The 17,345-nt window shown below is 33.2% G+C and overlaps 2 protein-coding genes across 2 annotated transcripts; one reads left to right on the forward strand and one right to left on the reverse strand.

The window, feature by feature from the left end:
• Positions 1–270: 270 nt before the first annotated feature.
• LOC145586613 (cytokinin dehydrogenase 5-like) lies at positions 271–6,819 on the forward strand. The gene is made up of 5 exons (XM_081643494.1): positions 271–1,121; positions 1,303–1,430; positions 1,903–2,181; positions 4,259–4,521; positions 6,150–6,819. The coding sequence occupies exons 1-5, from the start codon at positions 557–559 to the stop codon at positions 6,484–6,486; spliced, it is 1,572 nt and encodes a 523-aa protein (XP_081499620.1). The 5' UTR covers positions 271–556; the 3' UTR covers positions 6,487–6,819.
• Positions 6,820–12,193: 5,374 nt separating this feature from the next.
• LOC145585483 (putative metallophosphoesterase At3g03305) lies at positions 12,194–16,977 on the reverse strand. Its single transcript, XM_081642184.1, has 4 exons — positions 16,563–16,977; positions 15,493–15,734; positions 13,661–15,208; positions 12,194–12,830 (listed from the first exon to the last, which is right to left on the reverse strand). Exons 1-4 carry the CDS (start codon positions 16,816–16,818, stop codon positions 12,714–12,716), a joined length of 2,163 nt encoding a protein of 720 aa, XP_081498310.1. The 5' UTR covers positions 16,819–16,977; the 3' UTR covers positions 12,194–12,713.
• Between the last annotated feature and the right edge of the window lie 368 nt (positions 16,978–17,345).

Consider the following 17,345-nt stretch of genomic DNA (forward strand, 5'->3'; position numbering starts at 1 on the left):
CATTTTAACACACCACTCTCCCACGTGAACTCCTACTCTGCATGTGACCCCACTTTAGATCCTCCGTATCCAATCTCTGGACCCCACTCTCCTCTCTTCATTCCCTTTCCTTCCTTCCACGTGTCCTCCCTTCCTCCCCAACACGTGACTCCCCACGTGTCCCTCTTCTGTCCTATATATATTCACTACCAACACCCCCCATTTTTAATCTTGCTCATTTCATTTATAAACTTCTCTTCTGTTTTTTTTTTTTTTTTTTTTTTTTTTTTTTTTTTCTTTAAAAAAAAAAACAGAAAGACAAACAAACCTTCTGAAAAATCTGACCCATTATTATTTTCTCTCTCCTCATCTTCCTCGTTTCTCTCAATCCAATATCAGAATCTCTGCATGTTGTTTCGTTACCTAAATCTTTGAAGTGTTACTTATTATCTTACGCCAACAGATTTTTTTCTTCCCCTTTATATATACCCCTCTTAAACACTCCTTTCCTAAACCAACTCCATAAATTACAACATCAAACAAAATTAAAGATTAGAGAGAAATTTTTTTTAAAAAAATGGCAACAAGGTTGTTTTTGATTGCAATAGCAATATACAGATTGATAGTTACGGTGGGGCTAACAACGATAGGCCCCACCGAGTTACTCCACCTCAGCACAGACCGTGCTGAGGTGGAGTCAGCGTCCGTGGATTTTGGACGCCTTACTCAGACGGAACCCGTAGCCGTGTTCCGTCCGAGGTCCGACGTTGACGTGGCGGATCTTGTTAAGACTGTCACGTCAACGTCAGGGTTCACCGTGTCTGCCCGTGGACATGGACATTCCATAAACGGGCAGGCGCACACGGCGGACGGGGTGGTGGTAGAGATGGGGAGGAGGGATGGGAGTAATGGGCCGAGTGGGCCCAAAGTGAATGTAAGAGAAGAGTATGTGGATGTGTGGGGAGGAGAGTTATGGGTGGATGTGCTAAGGTCTACATTAGAGTATGGACTCGCACCTAGATCTTGGACTGATTATTTGTATCTAACGGTTGGTGGTACTTTGTCTAATGCTGGAATTAGCGGTCAAGCTTTTAATTTTGGACCTCAAATTAGTAACGTCTTTGAGCTTGATGTTGTTACAGGTAAATTTTAATTATAATTAACTTACAATTTTTCATTTTGATTATGTTTTTTTGTAGTAATTATGATTAACTTTAGAATAGTTGTTTCATTTTTTTTCACGTTGTTTTCACACTTTATTCATTCTTTTTTGCATGAAAAAGAGCAAGAAATTTGACCCTTTTTTATTCTTTTTTTGTATAGGAAAAGGAGAGCTTAAGACATGTTCTGAGAAAATAAATTCGGAATTGTTTCATGCCGTGTTAGGAGGTCTAGGCCAATTTGGTATCATCACTCGTGCTAGAATCGCTCTTGAACCTGCTCCACAACGGGTATATATTTCACTCATTTGACGTTGTTTGTAAGTTAATTGTCACGTTGATAGTGTAATTTAAGCCGATAACATGACAACTAAACTAATTTTTTGGTGAATAAAGATTGATGATGGTAAAGTGTACTAAAAATTGATTATCAAATTATAATAATGTTTTTATAAAGGTGGGGTGTTTAGCAAATGGCAGTTGACATAATGGAAGTGGGACACCATTTGTTAGTTACTCAAAAGGGAAGGGTTAATATTTTGCCGCTTAAACTAAGCCCAATGTCAAATTCTCCCTAAAAGTAAAACAAATAACACGACAGCACCGAAAGATAAAATACATTTTACTATACTAATTCAATCAATTCTTGCAATAATTTTTGTATTTTCTCAATTAGTTATTGCTTAATTACAGTAAGCATTACTTATTAATTAATTATATATAATATGAAAAAGAAAATATTAACCCTTTTTCTGATTTGTAGGTGAGGTGGATAAGAGTGTTATACTCTAATTTTACGGCATTTACAAAGGATCAAGAGTATCTAATATCGTTGCATGACAAACCAAGTAGTCAAAAATTTGATTATGTGGAAGGTTTTGTTATTGTTGATGAAGGTTTAATTAATAATTGGAGATCCTCATTTTTCTCACCGAAAAACCCTGTCAAGATTTCCTCCCTTGGTGCCTCTAACAATGGGGATGTCCTATATTGCTTGGAGATCACCAAGAACTACTTCGATTCTTCCGAATCTGTTGATCAGGTAAACTTTTTTCCTATCACGTGATTAAATCTCGTCTCCATCATTTGTAGTTTTATTAAGCTAAACTTGTTTGCATTATCAAGAAAAATATTATTGGTCGTCTAATATTGTTAGTTGATTGGTAATATGGTTAAAAACAAAATATTGGTCATTAATTAGTTAGTATTAATTGATTGATTTGATTGAATTTCTCATTATTGATGTGATTGAATATATTGAGGTGCCGTTATATTATATAGACAGCATGTGACACTAGTTTAACACACATATACTAACGTGCATGGCATGAAGAGACATTTTATCCATATAATGTTGGTCTTGCTAGTTGGCAATTGATGGCTAACTAATTGGGGACACTAATTAGGCAGCTGTTGAAGTATATAGTCTTATTTTTGGTCTTTATTCTTAATATGGTCAAATTTGATGAATAAATTGTATTGTCATTTTAGAGTTACATATACACATTAAATATACTTAATCTGTACGTATCTCTTTAAAATATTTTAAAATTATGTCATAATTATGAACTGATATGTATGTGTCTCTCAAAATATTTTTACATTTATGACATGATTATGAATTGATCTGTATCTCTTAAAAATATTTTTAAATCTATGACATAATTTATGAATCATATCGTTTGATGTTGAATAATTACTTTCAAATATCTTCTTGATACATTAGATAAAAAAAAAAAGCATAAGAATAATAATAATTTGGTGAATTATAATGTCCATTAAGTTTAAGAAAAAAATGCAATCTAATCTAGCAACTACCGTAAGAAGTATTCCTACCTAATGTATTATACTATTATACTCAATCCATATGAATTAATCAATCTAGTGACGTACACTCAACAAACTAAGGTAGCAAGTCTATAGAAGAAACATTATGGATGATTTGAAAAAATTACTGAGTCAAATTATCTTTACTTTTTCTTTCTTTATTTCACATGATCAAAAGTATAATTTCAACAAAAATATGTTTATAATTTTCTCCTTTTAAAAACTTTATAGTCCTTCAATCGAGATCAGAAGTTAGGTTATCAAAAATATAAATTCACAAAATAAAGTAAAGATAAAGTGAAACTGGCTAAAATATATAAGATCTAAAAATATCACCATTTTTCACAAGATTCCTTTATTTTATTAATTTTATTTTTACTTAGCTTAGGTTACTTTCATCTTTCTTTGGCTGCATGCATGTGAGAAGATACCACAGCCACACCAAGAAAGATTTAAAGTTTAATTGAACTCAATTTTTGATTTATAATAAATCTCTAAAGATTTCTTAAAATTGTGACAAGATCACTTCAATTCATCAAAAAATTATTTTTAATTTCATTCTCTTAGGAATCTTTATTCTCTTTTGAAGTTGAACTTTTTTTTATGCTTGCAAATTATTCTCTTAACTTTCTCCCTACAATGGACCGTCAGTGCTTCAATACCTTAGCTTTTAAGCATTTTTAGTGCATTGTTTCCTAACCATTAAAATTTAATTTATTAGTAACTTATACATACAATTTCTGCGGCTGGTCGGTAAAATCCGTGTAACCCGTGACCGAGAAAGTTCCGGTGGCTCCTTTATGTTACCGGAGTAGAGTAAAAACAACTAGTACTTACAATAACAAGCAAAGAAATAGGGCAGTTTTGAGTGTAAGATTGAGAAGAAGGTTCTTTTACATTATTAACAAGTACTTAGTTTATAATTAGTTAATTAAACAATAATTAAATTCTTACTTAAATCGTCACAAAATCTAAGCAGTCCACCTGCCAGATTATTCCCAATCTAGTCAGTCAGTCAGTCATTGTTGGCATGTATTAATAAATCATTAAATTAGTTGGAAAGAATCAAACTTATCTTCACTAAAGCAACTGTTTGGTCGCAGCTTTTGTGTTCTTACTTATACTATATAATTAAATACCTTATATTTCGTATTATAATTATATTATGATGCTATGCATACATTCTAGTAATTATTGGTGACATTTGTTTATTATAATAAAGTATTGCGTGTATCATACACAATAATTATTAATTAAGTTGCTAATTACGTGCTAATTTTTATTTTGAACAGGAAATTGATGCATTATTGAAAAATCTTGACTTCATACCAGCTTCAGTATTCACAACCGATCTACCCTACGTCGATTTCTTGGACCGGGTTCACAAAGCCGAGTTGAAACTCCGGTCCAAGGGTTTATGGGAGGTACCACACCCTTGGTTAAACCTATTTGTCCCTAAGTCAAGGATTGATGAATTTGACAAAGGAGTTTTCAAGGGCATTTTGGGAAATAAAACTAGTGGACCTATTCTCATCTATCCCATGAACAAATACAAGTAAGCTCAATCTTTCCCTTTGTTACCTTCTCTATGTAAATTTGTGTACAATTCGTTTGTTTAATTATTATCGAAAGCTACTCTCCTCGTAAATAAAAATATATTTTATTCAATCACTCTAACGCCGTATTATGATACACCTCCGCTTTTTATATCCAAAGTTACAACTAAAAAAAATCGGAGTTAGTATTTTAAAACTTACTTTGCATATACAGTTAGTTGGTACGTTGTTAACTCAAAACTTCGTCATAAAATTATTGTCCAATAGGTTTTTCATGTTACATGTAGCATGCATGTGGACATTATTTGACTGGAGAATTGACTCATAATGAAGTCATATTTTGATTGTGTTGATGTCTAATCAGAGATAGCATCATAGCAAATGGCTTACTATACATGATTCTTTCACGGTATATTTTTTGTGTATGCATGTGTGACATGTTGACATACTCCTAAGTATATATATGTACATGATCGTAAGGGAATCAATGTTGTCATTGTGACACTGATTGCTTACATATTTGCTTACATATTAATACGATTACATATTATCACTATTATGTCTCTATACTTTGCTTCCCTCTTCCACACTTGAACTAAACTACTTGCCACTACTCCACTAGCAATACCAAAGCCAATAATCACCTAACACTTCGGCAACTAATAGGGAGTTGGAATATCTAAAATTATTTTCAATTCTTACTAAGGACCTGTTCTCTTCAGTTTAATTTCAGTTCAGTTTAGTTGACTTTCTAATTTCCTTCTCTCATAAACAATTCAGTTGAACTCAGTTCAATTCAGTTCAACTCAGTTAATTAGAATAGGTCTTAAGCCCACACATATTGTTACTCTGTATTGATTGTATTTGATCGATAAATATATCTAGTGTTATTAGCTGTCTAACTTGCTAAATAAATTGGAGTTATCAATCTTATATGGCTAAAAGCTAGCTTACCTTTTTTTTTCGATTAAATATAAACCTTTTAGTGTTATTGAGTTGATTCAATTAACTATTATAGTTTTGGATTTAATCTATCTTAGTACAACATAAGCTAATAATCTCCAGCTGTGTAATGATGGAGTTTTTGTCTTGTTTCTATTCAAATATAGGGAGATTGAAGCCAATGATTAACAACAAATAAAAGAAATAATAATGGTGCTTGAGATTGTTAATTAACAAGAAACCAAGAGGCCCCAACAAATTAGTTAATATATTCAACTTAAAATTAATTTAGATGAAACAACAAGTGCCAGTTAGGATAAGAAAAGGGCTGCTCTTTTTGTTGATAGAAACCCAACAAGTAAGAAAGGGCAAACACTGTTTCTGCAAGTGGGGAGATTCTCTTGTCAGAAGATCTTCATATGACCCACTTAGGCTTCATGTCCTTTTTCTAATTAACATGTAATTATTCCAAAAACATTTGCCAATCTTTGTACCATTGAATTCCAACCACCCTTCAACCCTTTTCTTTTTGGGTCCCTCCTCCCTTAATCCAAATTATACATGTAAATCAATGCAATAATAATAATACTCTAATTAACTATATGTTGTTTGTCATTTGTTTGATTTGAATAAGTTTGATTGATTTTCTCCTAGATCTTAACCATGTTTGTTGTTTGTGGTGTAGGTGGGATGAAAGGACTTCGATCGTGACACCAAATGAAGAGGTGTTTTACTTGGTTGCCCTGCTTAGGTCTGCACTTGAGAATGGGGAAGAGACACAAACCCTAAAATACTTGACCGATCAAAACCGAAGGATTTTGAAGTTTTGTGAGGAGGCAAAGGTTGGTGTTAAGCAATACTTGCCTCACTACACCACACAAGAAGAGTGGATTAACCATTTCGGTGACAAATGGGATCATTTTTACAAAATGAAGATGGAATTCGATCCTAAGCGTATATTAGCAACTGGACAACGCATTTTCGAATCAATTCTTGATGTTAATGATGTTGCTTTGAGATGACTAAGCCAATATCAGATCATTATCCAACATTTAGTCAGATTAGTACCAACAATTAAGAATGACATAGCTAGGTTGCTGACTTGAATATATAGTTTTGTACATACAATTAATTAGGGATTAGTCGAATAGGGATTTAACAAAGTATTTAAGTAAAAATGTTACTATTCTCTTCAAATTTATAATATTTCTTTTTTTCACGGAACAGTAGCTAGCTAATTAGATTGTAGGAAGTTAAAAAAAAGTGTTGCATGAAATTGATTGATGTATGGACGAACCAAAAATATCATAATGCTATAATTAAATTGGTATGGGCATATATATGGCACCTTCTGAGTATTTGTTAAGGCATCCAGGTCCAGGCCACTGTCTTTTGTTTTTATGAAACTCAGTCGGTAGGCTTAGCTAGTATCTTCATAAACTTAGAGGGGGCCTCTTTCCATCACACAACTTTAAGATTGGGATGTTTCATTCTATAAAGATTTGAGAGAGACATACTTTGGACTTGGTGATTCAACAATAATGCGTATTTTTGTTGTTTCTGTTAAGACGGTGATTACTCATAAAATAGTCAAAATAAGAAACATTTAAAATCACATATTGTAGTCGGAGAGACTGTACTAGAGAGTAGTAAATACACTACAAGAAAAATGAAAATCATTATTTTGGCATCCGAAAGTTTTTGAAAATATCCTTGGCATCAACTAGGAACAAAAATACCTCATGTATATATTAGAGGGTAATATAACGAGAATGGACATGTTTGGATCAAATTAAATCTATTAGATCGATAACTAGAATATTATAACAATATGTATACTTGCAGTTTATACTTACATTCATTATTAATTTGAGTGAAACATGGTACAAAATCATGTTCCAGTGAGAGAGACATGCACTAAACTTGTTGGCAATTGATAACAATAATAATTTATGATTACAATTTATGATTATTGTAATGTCTTATCAATTATTGTATGGGTGAGAGAACAATAAGAGAATCAATTCCATTATTAGTTTAAGGTAATAATTGAAAGTATCAAATCTCCACATACTTTAATAAATACTATACTTGTACGAGTAGTATATATATATAAGTCTTTGTTCTCAGTGTGATTCTTCATATTGGACTAAAATTCGAATGTTGTTCAAGTCCTTGTAATTCATTTATTTCAATACATACGATGATACGAGTTTGAAATGAATCATTTGTCGTAGTATTGTTTCATCCCATCAAACCATCCTCCACTCCTTTTTTTATGACCTCCCTCCCCCCTTCTTTCGAAATTTCAAATCCTCTGATGAGCCTTGTACATGTAGAAACTATTGTAACTATCGAAAACTTAAGGGCTTTTTGTGAAAAACTATTTTATATATACCAAATTTTGTGAAAAACTACCTTATAAAAAAATTGTTGTAAGAAACTACGTTATAAAAACTAAATGTTGTAAGTTGCTACTATGTGCTTGATTTAACTATGAAAGAGAAGGGAAATTAGGGGTTATATGGAGACTATGGAGAAATTGGGTGGGAGAAAGAGAAAAAATGATTGAAAATGGGTCATTAAACATCCCTTATTCAATTAATTAATCCGGCAAAAGGTAGCTTCTTACAATATTAAGTGTTTTATAAGGCTGTTTCTTACAACATTTAGTGTTTATAAAGTATTTTCTTACAACATTTACTGTTTATAAAGTAGTTTCTTACAACTTTTTTTTTTAATAAGGTAGTTTTTCACAAAAATTGGAATGTATAAGGTAGTTTTTCACAAAAAGTCCAAAACTTAATTACTACTCATAGTATTATAACTCACCCAATCCAACCAGCTCTTAACTAATAGTCAAAATAATAGTCGAAAATCTAGCTTAATTAACAAATACTTCGTATTATAATTCTACTAATTTAACTTACAGAATACTTCATCATACACTTCCTAGGTGAAAAACATGTGATAATACAAAGATTTACAAAGTTGATAATAATGAAAGCTGGACCACTGAAGTTTCATGAATGAAATAATTATGTTTTCATATGATATGATGCTTCCTTATCAGTTTTTTTTTGGCAAGATTAGATCTTCAGTGTTGCATAGCACTATCAATAAAATTAATAATTCCATGAAAAATAAAAATGTACATGTGATTGGTCTGGAACCATTTTGGTAGATGTCATAATCTAACTTAAAATAAGTCGTAAATATTCATCAATTCGATTGGTTTGGACCACGACAGCTTAATGGAATGAATTATGAATTAGCCATGCTTTTCATTTTGTGATAAAAATATTGGTCCCTTGCTCATTTTTCACCCTTGAAATTGACAATCATGCTTGATTGGCTATGTACCAAAGTCTTAGCCTAGCTACAAATGCTTTTATTTGTCCTTTAGCTTCGATTACGACTTCAGTATTCATTACGAGTTGTAAAGCAAAAACTCGTAAGATTAAAAACTCATGTAAAAGTCACTTGTTATGAAGTAAATTTCTATAGACTATGTAATTTGGGACAAAGATATTTGTGTATATAGCCTTTTGAAGTTGTAATAATTTTGGATTAGTAGCCTTGAAAATCTTTATTGCATACAATTCGATAAAATTAATCCTAGCATATTCTAATTACTCAAATGCAAAAACCTCAATTTTGGGTGATAACCTAAATTTTTTTAGTTAAGGAAATAATTGTAGACAAGTTGATAAAATTAATCCTAGCATATTCTTAATTCTAGTATCTTATTAAAATTACTTTATAGCCCAAATTATGTGTAGAATCCACTTACAATTGTTAAAGTTACTTAGGCCAATAAAAACGTGAAATGTACTAATAATAGCTTATTAAACTAGTAGATGACGCAATGATTAATGATGGTAATTCTTGATCATTAATTATGCGCGCGGTGGCTTGTAGCTTAGATTTGAAGTAATTCGATTTTTCCTTTTTGATGATCTTATTCTGTTGCATGATTCTAACAACGAATCCTAATCTTGCTACCACTTAATTAAAAGCGAACAACATTGATTCATAATCTTCTTTAAAGTAGCATCAAAACATTATGTACAATATATATTATAATCATTTATGTAGTTATGTACTAATTCTATGTTATTATAAACTAATTGATAAATCGACTTCTCATGTCAAAACAATGAAGGTGATTTTATTTGTTAGTAGGATTACTGCCTTGTGAGTTGTGACCTTAGGGTCACATACTCACACACTCACACGAGTCACACCTACTTTTACAAGATCACCAGCTTAAAAACTAACCATTTAAGTTTGTTGATTAACGAAGAATTTGATCTAATAAAATCTTTCATCTTATCATTTAACAAAGAATTCGTATGTCACCAAAAAAAAAAAAGGTTTACTTTGTAATTGATTAGTTGGCCAATTTCGTTTATATTAATTAATTGTAAACTATATATATAGTTCGACCAACTATAATTATTTCCCACATTATTTTATAATTTAAGTATAGTACGAGATTTGCTAAGCACTCCACAACAGAAAAGAATATATTTCGTAGATTATAATATTAATGAAGATTACTTACAAAATTGTAGGGCCAAAAAGTCCAAATTTTTTGGTTGGAATTCGTCAGCTCTTAACTGGCTGCGGGGTCTAAGAGAGAAAAAAAGTGTATTGAAAATAAAATAAAATTGGGACCTGTTAATGTTGAAAAAGGTCTTACAATGAACACTAATTTCATTGGTTTCCAGGTGCACAAATGATTGATATTTGATGACAACTTTGAAGTTTTTAGTTAGGGCCGTGAAGTATATATGTAAGAAAGATCAACGAAAAAAAATAAAATACATACATAGTACCTTCGTTTCATATTATTTGCAATGATTAGACATTTTTCCTTTCTATTTTATGTCAAATCGTGGTAAATAATATAAAATGAAGGTAGTATATATCTACATGGTTCACTAATAATGTGCTACTCAAAGAAAGTTTTATTGATGACTTCAAAGAGATGCTTTGTAGGAGGAAAGTAAATTCAAGATATATATCCTAACAATTAGCGAATTAATTAACGGACTACAAAGAGGTGAATTTAGGAAAGTGTGTGATTAGTGGGGTATTAGGCAGATGGTTCATTCCCATGAGATTGGATGTTTTGAATCGTAAAGCAAATAGGATGAGTGGGATGCCCAACATTATTTCAATCTTTTGAGAGACATATAATATGTATCAAAACCTTTTTGTGCATTAGGTCGAGTTACAACTTGCGTGGCTTGTAAAGGACATTTTACTCCATATTTAAATTTTTATATGAGTTTAATATTTTGGTGATTGTGAAGTTTTAAGCTTCAAAATCTTCATTTTTCTCAAAAAAATTATCGTCTTCAGTTAAATTTTTTTATTACTCATAAAAAGTTGTATTATTTATAATTTTTTAAAATTAATTATTTTTCTCAACCTTCATTAACGTCTTCAGTTAAATTTTTGGTTACTCGTAATAAGGTGTGTTAATAAATTGTGTTACTTATATGTTTTATGAGAATTAATTCCTTTTCTTTTGACACTAAAAGTAAATAAATTACTCATACATGAGTACATCGAATTAGAAACATATATTCAAAATTTTATGTCTTGTCTTGATTTGAGCTTGGTTCACATTTAGAATAGTATGCCACTGAAAGGAGTTCCTCAGTAATAGAACCTCCTCAATTATTATGTAATCAAAATAAAACTTTGGCATACAAAATTTACTGCTCAATAAAGGGAAACGTCGTAGCTTCGATGAGGAAGGAAGGTAGGTGACTATGAAATTCTTATTTCAAGCACTAGGACTAAATTTCTCCAAAGGAAAAGCCCTTTACCTAAACAAACACCAATACTATCACAACAACAAAATGCAAAGCCATCGTTTCATACTTACAAATTAAATTACCATAGTGAAATTAACCGTAAAGAAGAAACAACGATAAAACTAATAATAATAAGCTTGGTAAAATTCGATCTCTTGTCACACATTTAAAAGTCAGAAATTAGACAACTGTTCTAGCCACCCATCTCATATGCTTTGCATAAGCACACATACACTTAGAGCTGACAATCTCAAACACAGCACGACAACACAATCAAAGTTGACACGACACGACACGACATGAAATCAGCACAAACACGACCTGTTTAGATGAAGTGGTCAAATTATGCAATTATCTTATATTTTACATAGTTTTTGATAAATTTTATGAACAACACAAAATTGACACGAGATTAAACACAAACACGACACCACCACGAACACCACACGACTTTTTGACAGCTCTACATACACCAAATTCAACACATCTTTAGTGTTGGACCATGCTAGGAGTATGAATATAAGCATCCACCGCCCCCACCGGCCCACCCCCACTCTATAACAACCTAGTTGAGTCAGGGCTTAACTTAGTTGGGACCTCAACTTTAGTAATTACCTGAAACTTTAGAGTTTGGGAATTGAGCCCATTCTTCAGTACGAAAAGCGACTGACTAATGAATTGGCATATGAAAGTGTAAGATCTTTACTCTTCAGCATTGGATTCATTTACTTGAACTATAAGATCTTTCTTCATAAGGTTCCATTATCATCCGTTTATGATGCTAATTTTTTTCTATTAGAGAGCCCAAGAGGCTGTTCATCGCGAAATTGGTATATGAGAGATTATTACAGTTACCATAGGAGTATGAGCAAATTTCTTCAAAAGAGCTGATCATGGCTTTAGAATACTGTCATTATTCGTAAGAATCGTAACTTGTAATTTCCATGTTACGGAGTATATTATACACCCAGCCTATTGGGTGAGTATGAAGCTCACTATCATCCTCTGACATAGGGGGATCATTATGCTTCGTATATCTTTTCGATAAAAAATAAAGGAAAAAGATACTATCACTTTCTATCAATAAATTTTAGCATAGCTCCCTAACTGTTTTTTTTTACAAAAGTTTCTACAACTAGGAATCCAGGAAGTTTTAGCTTCCTCATTGTGAATACTGGGGTATTGGCTTGTTTTTGAAAAGTGAGTAACCTTACCAGTTACCATGACTTGTTCTGATACTCGGAACTCTTCAGTAATGAACAACCTCATATATGTAGACCCACATGCACCTTGATGCTTGTATCAGGTTTTGCATTAGAATATAGCGTGCTGTGTCCTATGAATGTTCAAGAAAATTGTCTGCTAATTCTTCTGAAAACTGATCAATTATGATAAATTCCTGAGGCTTGCTCAGGATGCTAGCGTCTGCTGGTTTTGTAGACAGCATATGCCAGCAGAAGTGGTATTGAGAAAGAATAAACTGGGAAATGTAACAACGGGTTCATTTCATAGGCTTTTACCAGCAGTTTGCAACTCTGTAACACAGAAATAAGTTTAGAAAGTTAAAGTGAATAATGATAAGTGAGAATGAAAGGTGCAAAAGCTCCCAGAACAAACACGCATAAAAGGTTAGGAGAAGTTAAAACAGCTAAAGGAGGTATATGATAATACAAGAAAAAGGCAATTTAAGGCAATTTTATTAGAGACATTCATGAATGAAGATATGCCTAGGCTATTACTGAATAAATTTAAGGCAATTTTATATTTTTATTAGAGGCAATTTTATGATAATACAACTAATTACCCTCACACATACCATCACTGTATTAATTTAAGGCAATTTTGTTAGAGACGTTCATGAATGAAAATATGTATTAGCTACTATTATTTTTCTCCCCCTTTCTTTGTTTTTCTGAACAAAGGCGTCGCCTAATTCAGTCTATTCAGCAGAGCTAAAGAAAGTCAGATTAGCAGGTCAGAATTTTCTGGAGGAAGGGTTTCAAAGCTCTATTCTCATCGGCCTCGCTTTTTCACTAATTTTGAATATTAGTTCATATAAGTTTTGTGGCCAATAATTTTACATAGGTAAAAGTTTGGTACCAATCGGGGTTAACCCGAATTCAAATAACAGCTACAATATATTCTAATGGGTTTACATAACTTAGGTAAAAGAGAGCACAACCAGAGACAAATTTAAAAGGATGCAGCTCAGAGAAGAAATTAGAGTACGAGGAAAGGGGTCAATACCAACTATAATACATGTACCGTGACATTAATACAGCAGAAAATACAGCATAAACTAACTAATCAAATAGTGCATGTTAAGAAAAGGCAAGAGTTTTCAGAAGAATTGTTGAAAAGTTACCTTAAAATGCTTGTAGAAGATCGCCAGACAAGCCACCATAGAAACTCTCCTGATCAAACGTGTACCAATATAAAACTTGGAAGATTTGTGATTTTGAGCGTTACTGTGTCTAGATTTCAGGGTACCTTTACAATGATCATCTTCCTTCTTACCTGAAAGTGCTAAAAGGTGTATTCTATAAATTTCACTTTCCATAGCCAATCCCAGGGCCACTAGAATAGAAGGAAAAACTACAAATACCAAATGAGGAATGACTATCACCATTATATCTGGAAACCCAAGGTACTCCAATTTTTTACCCATCTCCGGATGCTTCACTACCCAGCCCTTGTAAGTCATAGACCCCCTTTCACCACCATCAGTAAATAATTGCCCAGAAAACCAAGGACATAGAACAAGGTAGAACACGTAAACTAGAAATCCAAGCCACACTGAGCGCAGCTTGTACAACTCTGTCAAGACCCATTCAACACCATTTTTAAAATTTTTGTCAGTATAGAAATTCTGTAATGTGTACTGTTTCTTGGAAAAAATTAGCAAAGCCACAGGGAGAAGAAGAATCAAGAAGGAACACCCAACAGAAAGCCATAGTATTGGGAAATACAAAGCAGCCCACTGGCAACCCATGACCATAAACTCCTTCCATGTCCAAGACAGAGGACTTGAAAGACCATTTATTGAGAATGGCCTCAACTCGGTTAAGGTTGATCTTCCTCTTACGTCAATTGCTTCTATCTGAAGCCAGTATCTTTCTGGAGATGGGTCCTGAAATGCTTTGAAATTCCAAGGTGCTGCATAAAGAGCACCTCTAGAGGAGCTATCCTTGATCTCCGTCATTGATTCCTCCAAAACCAGAATAAGCTTTCCAAGCTCAGAGTCATAAACTCGAGCCACCACTGATATGATTGGAGATGATGAGAAGACCAAAGCTCTTATGGTCATGTAGTGTGAGGGGTCCAATGATTGATGTTCAAATTCGGTTAATTGAGATGATGCCAATGTGAAGCGAGAGTCTAGGGGGAAAGTGGGTAAGATGATAGTTTTTTTAGTACCCGAATTCAAGTTGATGTCTACAAATGAAGCATGACCTCTATCAATAGCCAAAATACGCATAGCTCTATTTCTCCTCCAGTCACCCATTTCCCACTCCCAGAATTCCTGGACTTTGGATGATCCATTTGAAGAAATCTTGGAGGGCATCTGTTGCATATTCAGCTGCATGAGATCATTACTTGGTCGGTGAAGCCGTTTCAAATTCTTGCCAAATCTCGTGTGGAGATGTCCACATAGGTAAGCAGATATTGAATGTTTGAGAAAAACATCTTTTAGGGTCCTCCCAGATTCTGAGGTTGCTGAAAATGAAAGAGGAAAATGTCCAAATGTGATCTTTACCACTGGATTCTTCGGATCAGCACCCCATTTTGATAGCTCAGAATCCAGCTCAGCTAATAATTTATCAGTCGGATGCCCAAAAAGATTGGTTGGACCTCTGAGGCCAACTGCCATGGTGCTGTCAATTCCAACAAATAGATGCCTTCTATCTTCTGTCTGCATGAGACAGCACAAATATTACTACACGAAGTATTGTAAAGCTAAAGCATTATCAAACAGCCTTCAGATGTCAGTTTGTCATCAGAATTGGATGAGCCACTAGATACTGTATTTTTGTCTTGATCCTACTTTGATCACAGATTGTTTTAATATTTTCTTTTAATGATTCATCTATAATCAATAATAAAAAGATTGAAACCACATTCTTAAAATTATCTCTGCCTAAAATAAATTCAACTTGTAATTTATATAATCTCAGAAAATATTGGTATGAAGTTAACCTGAAGTGTGACACTGTTTACATGCCCAGTTCTCCCTGCTTCAGCATTTAGACTGTAGTTTGAAAAGAAATCAAAGGTGCCACCAACAGATGGCACACCAAAATTATCATGATTGCCTCTAAGGTCATAGAAGATGCTCTTGTCAAGTCCACTCTTCTTGACTACATCTGCCATCACATCCCGATATTCCACCCACTCTTGCTCATTTTGTTTCATGTTTAAGTGATCTTTGCTCTTCCCATCTAGTTGCAATTAAAACAAGTATTAGAAGCCTTATGGTCCTCCAACAAAATATTCTAGCTAACATAAGGTATAAAACAAAATTACCCAACAAATTGAGCAAACAGCACACCAGATAAGGAAACAAATGCCTAAGATTCACTAAAACATAAGAATTCCTTTATTTTCTATATCAGTTCACCAACCTCCCATATTGTAAATTGCCAATTAAAATGCAATACAACGTCCAAAACCACAACCAACCATATACCTCTCTGGTGAATGCATCAATTCAACCAAAAAGCCATAGTCCATTATATCATCGGAAGTTCACCAAGCTCCCATGTTGTAAATTAACAAATAAAATGTGATACCACTTCAGTCCAAAACCACAATCTACCATATACCCTAAACTGATCAACATAGCTAGTGATTTTGAGTGCATCTAATCAACCTAAATTTCATGTCCATTATATCTTCAGAGTTCACATCAAAATCTTCGAATTAAGAATGTAACGATCACACATAATTTCGCCATAAACACAATGAATTATATCAACCACAACCAACAATTTCAATAGTCAACTGACTAAAACCAACAATAATTAACAATGTATGACCTCAACAATACTAACAATGTCAATGTCTCAGGAATCCATAATCATTTCATCTTTATTAACAACAAATCAAACAACTCTTCAACCCTTCAATTACACCAACCTACCCTAGAATTCTAAGAATCAAAGCAAACCCAATTCTAAAATCCACCAAAACCCATTAAAAATCAAAGCAAAACCCACAAAAACAAAGCTTAATAACATCAAATGGAGAGAGAAAGACGGCGAAAAAACCTGTGAGATCGCCGGTGATAAGAACAAGAGAAGGGTTGATGACAGAAAGATAAGGGCCCACCAAATTCTTGAAATCAAGAGCTCTATCTGGGTGATGAACACTGAAATGAAGATCAGAGAGTTGAACCATCCAAATCACTGAATTTGGGCCTCCTTTAACTTGTATCAATCTGCTTGAACTTGAGTAATCTTGCCCAGAAAAAACTACCGCCATTAACGAGAAGATGAGGAGGATTTTAATGGTAATGTTCGCCATAGTTTTCTTCGTTTACTTTCCTCCGGCTAACTTTTCCCGCCGGAGCTGTTGACTTCACGCCAACTCTGGGACGTTGGTCAGGTTTTTGTTTTTGGGTTCATCGTTTTAACAAGTTTGGGTAAACTCAATGAATACTCGTAGTTTAGTACGGAGCATTAGTTAGAGGTGTCGATTCGAGTGACTTGGTCGGATATAATTGGATTGGTTTTGGTTTGGATTGAGTCATACGAGTACTAAGTTATTATGTCGATCTGATAATTTTGTAATTGGGTTAATGCATTTTTGACATTTTTGGTTTTTATCGATCATAAATTCATGATAATATTTGTATCAACAAATACTTTGATACTTAACTTTTATTTGTCATATATCGATAGCTACCGTACTTTCACACACTATTCTTATGGCTAAGTTCTCACAAGTGCTAATTTAGCCTGATAAGGCGTTATTATGTAAATGAATTAAAGCAACTCCAATGGTTATAGTTAGAAACTTAGGTCCCGTTTGGCAAAACTAGCGATAACGGG

This window comes from Chenopodium album, chromosome 16 (genome assembly GCF_948465745.1).
Source record: "Chenopodium album chromosome 16, dcCheAlbu1.1, whole genome shotgun sequence".
Lineage (NCBI taxonomy): Eukaryota > Viridiplantae > Streptophyta > Magnoliopsida > Caryophyllales > Amaranthaceae > Chenopodium > Chenopodium album.